The sequence below is a fragment of the Gavialis gangeticus genome, unplaced genomic scaffold, assembly GCF_001723915.1.
Source record: "Gavialis gangeticus isolate Ggan-Ray unplaced genomic scaffold, GavGan_comp1, whole genome shotgun sequence".
In the NCBI taxonomy this organism is placed as follows: Eukaryota; Metazoa; Chordata; order Crocodylia; family Gavialidae; genus Gavialis; species Gavialis gangeticus.
In genome coordinates, this window is record NW_017729018.1 from 6882547 (window position 1) to 6885731 (window position 3185).

Here is a 3185-nt window from a genome sequence, read left to right on the forward strand (position 1 = left end):
CCCCCCCCCCCCGACTGTAGCTGCTGCTGACTGCTTGGGAGCCTGAGCTCTGCTTAAAGTCTTACAAAGTTCAGCACCATAGAGGACAGCACCTAGATCACGCTGCAGACAACAGAGCCCAGGGAGTCCAAATACAGGTCTCTGGGGTCCTGGTTCAGTGTAGGTTGGGATGCAGAGGTTGATCTGCAAATGCTGTTGCTTTTTCAGCCCCGTGGTACTTAATGAACATCCAGAGACCTGATTGCAGTGGTGAGCTCCACGTACAGCAGCCATAAACTGACTCGCACTATTTATTGCACTCTCTTATCCATTATGACTAATCACTACAGAGCAGTGAAGCTTAGCTCTTTATTTCCCCCTGAACATATCTTCTGGCTTCATAACGCTGTAAAAAGAAAGATCGTAAATGGGCAGTACTTAAGATTCAGCAGGATTCTAGGTTTATTGACGCTGTTCAGCTACGTGACTACTGGTGCACTATTATTTATGTTAATGACTATGCAACAAATTGTTTCCAAGGAGAATGGGTCTGTCGGATGAATCGTATTTCTCCTTAATCATGTAACCCGTCAGACAAACGAATCTCTCTCTTTAGATTAACAAAATTAAAGAACCAGTATGCAGGGGAATATTTTTGTTTCAAGGAAGATTTTGTGTCTAAATGCAAAAAACCCTTACTCTGAGTTAGGAAGCGAGTAAACACTTGAAAACTTGGCTCAGGGGCAAAATATTTTGTGCAACTGCAGTGAACTGGGTTCAGGCTCCTTTGTCCTAGACTGAAAATTGGCTGAAGGAGCTTACAGCAAGGGTAAAAATACAGTGCAAGAGTCCTGAGCTGCGGGGAGCAGTTCACTAGAGTCACAGGAATGGGACCCAGAGGGAGAAGAAATGCAGGCCGAAGATCCCAGTGCAGATATTAAAGATCTGGGCGTTCTCCGTCACCAGTCAACAGGAGTAGGACGGGACTCCTTAGGGAAGGGAGGCTGTGGGCGAGTTACCCAGGCAGCGCATTGTGTCTGTGGGCTAGGAACAGGTAGCCCAATTGCTTCCCGGAGGGATGATACAGAGCACCAGCCTGACCCAAGGTCCCTCTAGTTTTAGTCAAGGCATTGTAGACACTTCACAGTAGGCAGCACGGTAGTGCCGTATGTCTAACGACCCCTTCTCCTCCCACCAGCTAATTGCTGCTCAGTGTCTCTTTAGAAGAATTGAAGGCCTGCAATGTGCCTTTCAGCCCAGTAAATCCACGTATTTCATAACCGAGGTGCAAGGTGTTGACCCTTTCTGTTGGTCTTGAGGGGTCTTTAAATGCTACCTGGCTTTATACTGCGTACAGGATCCTGACCACTGGGTGTAGGGTATATGCGGTGACCTCTTTCAAGTACTGACAGCACAGCCACTCCTCCAGACTCAGCGTCACCTCTGCCTCTGTCAACTTTTCTGCAAACTTCAGCAGCAGCAGTGTCCTCTTAATGTCAATCCAGTTCTGGAGCAAGACGTCTGTCATTGGGTTCCTGGCAAAAAGCTCCTGGCGTGGCCCCCACAGCAAGATCTGCAGAACGTTCTTCGCTTGCTGGAGAGACACTCTCCTGTGGCGGTCCGGATGGAGAAGCAGGGTGGCCAGCTGCTGGAGCCCTTGCGAATAGACAGACAGGGCTGGGATGGCGGGCAGGTCATCCCTCCGGAGCCCTGAAGCCTTCTCCAAGGAGTCGGCTGCATGCAAGATCTCATAGATTAAGAGGACTACTTGGAGCTCATCTGTATTTTGGACCCGATCTGATTCTTGAGTCTGAAGTGCAGGTCTTCTTTTTCCTACAGTTTTGGAGAAATTGCTGATGAGTAACCTTGGAAGTAGCAACTCCGGGGCCCGATCTCTGTCCTGCTGGCCCTGGGGAGGAAATGGACAGTGCACCAAGAGCAGGTTCTCTGGGCAGATGTTGTAGTGAAGAACTTCTTGCTTCTTGAGATACTCAAGCCCAGTGCACAGCTGCAGGAGGAGGAGGCAAGCCAGGCGTTCGTAGTGACCAGGGCTAGAGCTGTGCAGATGTTGAGATTTCGTCACAAAATCGGCCAGAGTTTGGTAAGGAATCTCGGGAGAGATGACCACCTGGGCAAGGTGAGGTGAGACACTGGGGGAGCTACTGGTACATGCATCTTCCTCCTGTTCATTAGGACAGAACTGGCCCAGCTTTTGAGGGCTTTTTGCGGGCGTGACATCCTTAGGGAGAGAATCGATGAAGTGGCCAAACACCTGCTGAATATTGAAGTGCACCCCAAGGGAAGTCTGTATGGAGAGACTGCAGGGGTAGCATTTATGGACCTGTCAGGGAAGAAACATCAACGTGCCATCAGTGGAGCAGGGTGAAGAAAACAAAATCGGAGCTGTCTGCCCTTTCCTCTCTGACCTCTGCTATTTGGCTGGGCTGAGCTCATTGACCAAGTCCTGGGTGCTCTTGTTTCTGCAAGTTTGCTTTCCCTGTCACAGGCAGGGAACGTGGTCTAGGGGACGTGGGACTGTGCAGGGAGACGATGCTGCTAGAACGAAGTCTTACAGAGTCCCACCGGCCAGTGCAGTAGTGCAATCACTTAACATCACTGTGTGACCCCCACTTTGCTGGATGTGGTAGGGGGAGCCTCGTTGCAGAATTTAGGGCTAACGTGCAGGGTGCCTTGATCAGCTGTTTCTCTCTAATCCAGGGGGAACTCGGTGCATTTACAGCCACTATCTGATTCTCTGAATCCATGGTTAAGCCTCACTGCTAGCTTGATGTATGCAGAGCACTATTACTTAGTGGCGAGGCAGGTGGCAAGCTGAGATCACTGCTCCTGATCTGCTCATCCATTAGCAAACATGCAAACCGCTCGCCGTGCACGTCACATCTACCAAAGCTTTGCTTTTTGCTACAGTCACTCCATCCACCCTCCCCAGCCCCATATATCTGCTTCCTCTCCCTGTTACATTTCGCCTGGTTAAGCCTGGAAGCTCTTTGGAGCCTGAGCAGTGTCTCACTAGCCATTCATAGAGCACCTGGCACCCGTGAGATATTACTGCAATTATTAATAAAGGAAGACAAAGCCCTGGCTGGAACAGTAGGTTCCAGAAACCCTGAAGATGGAGTGTGATGGAGATCACAATGCTGACTACAGTAATAGAGAAAGGGTTGGACTAGATGTGACCTCCCAAG

At 49.9% G+C, this 3185-nt stretch overlaps 1 protein-coding gene across 2 annotated transcripts in view; it reads right to left on the reverse strand.

The window, feature by feature from the left end:
• Positions 1–263: 263 nt before the first annotated feature.
• The window catches only part of CUNH19orf35 (chromosome unknown C19orf35 homolog), a 15150-nt gene continuing 12228 nt past the window's right edge, over positions 264–3185 (reverse strand). For both annotated transcript variants that reach the window (XM_019513344.1, XM_019513343.1), the window contains one exon: positions 264–2320. In XM_019513344.1, coding sequence (XP_019368889.1) covers positions 1322–2320 — 999 coding nt within the window. In that variant the 3' untranslated portion in view covers positions 264–1321. The remainder of the gene's footprint in view (positions 2321–3185) is intronic.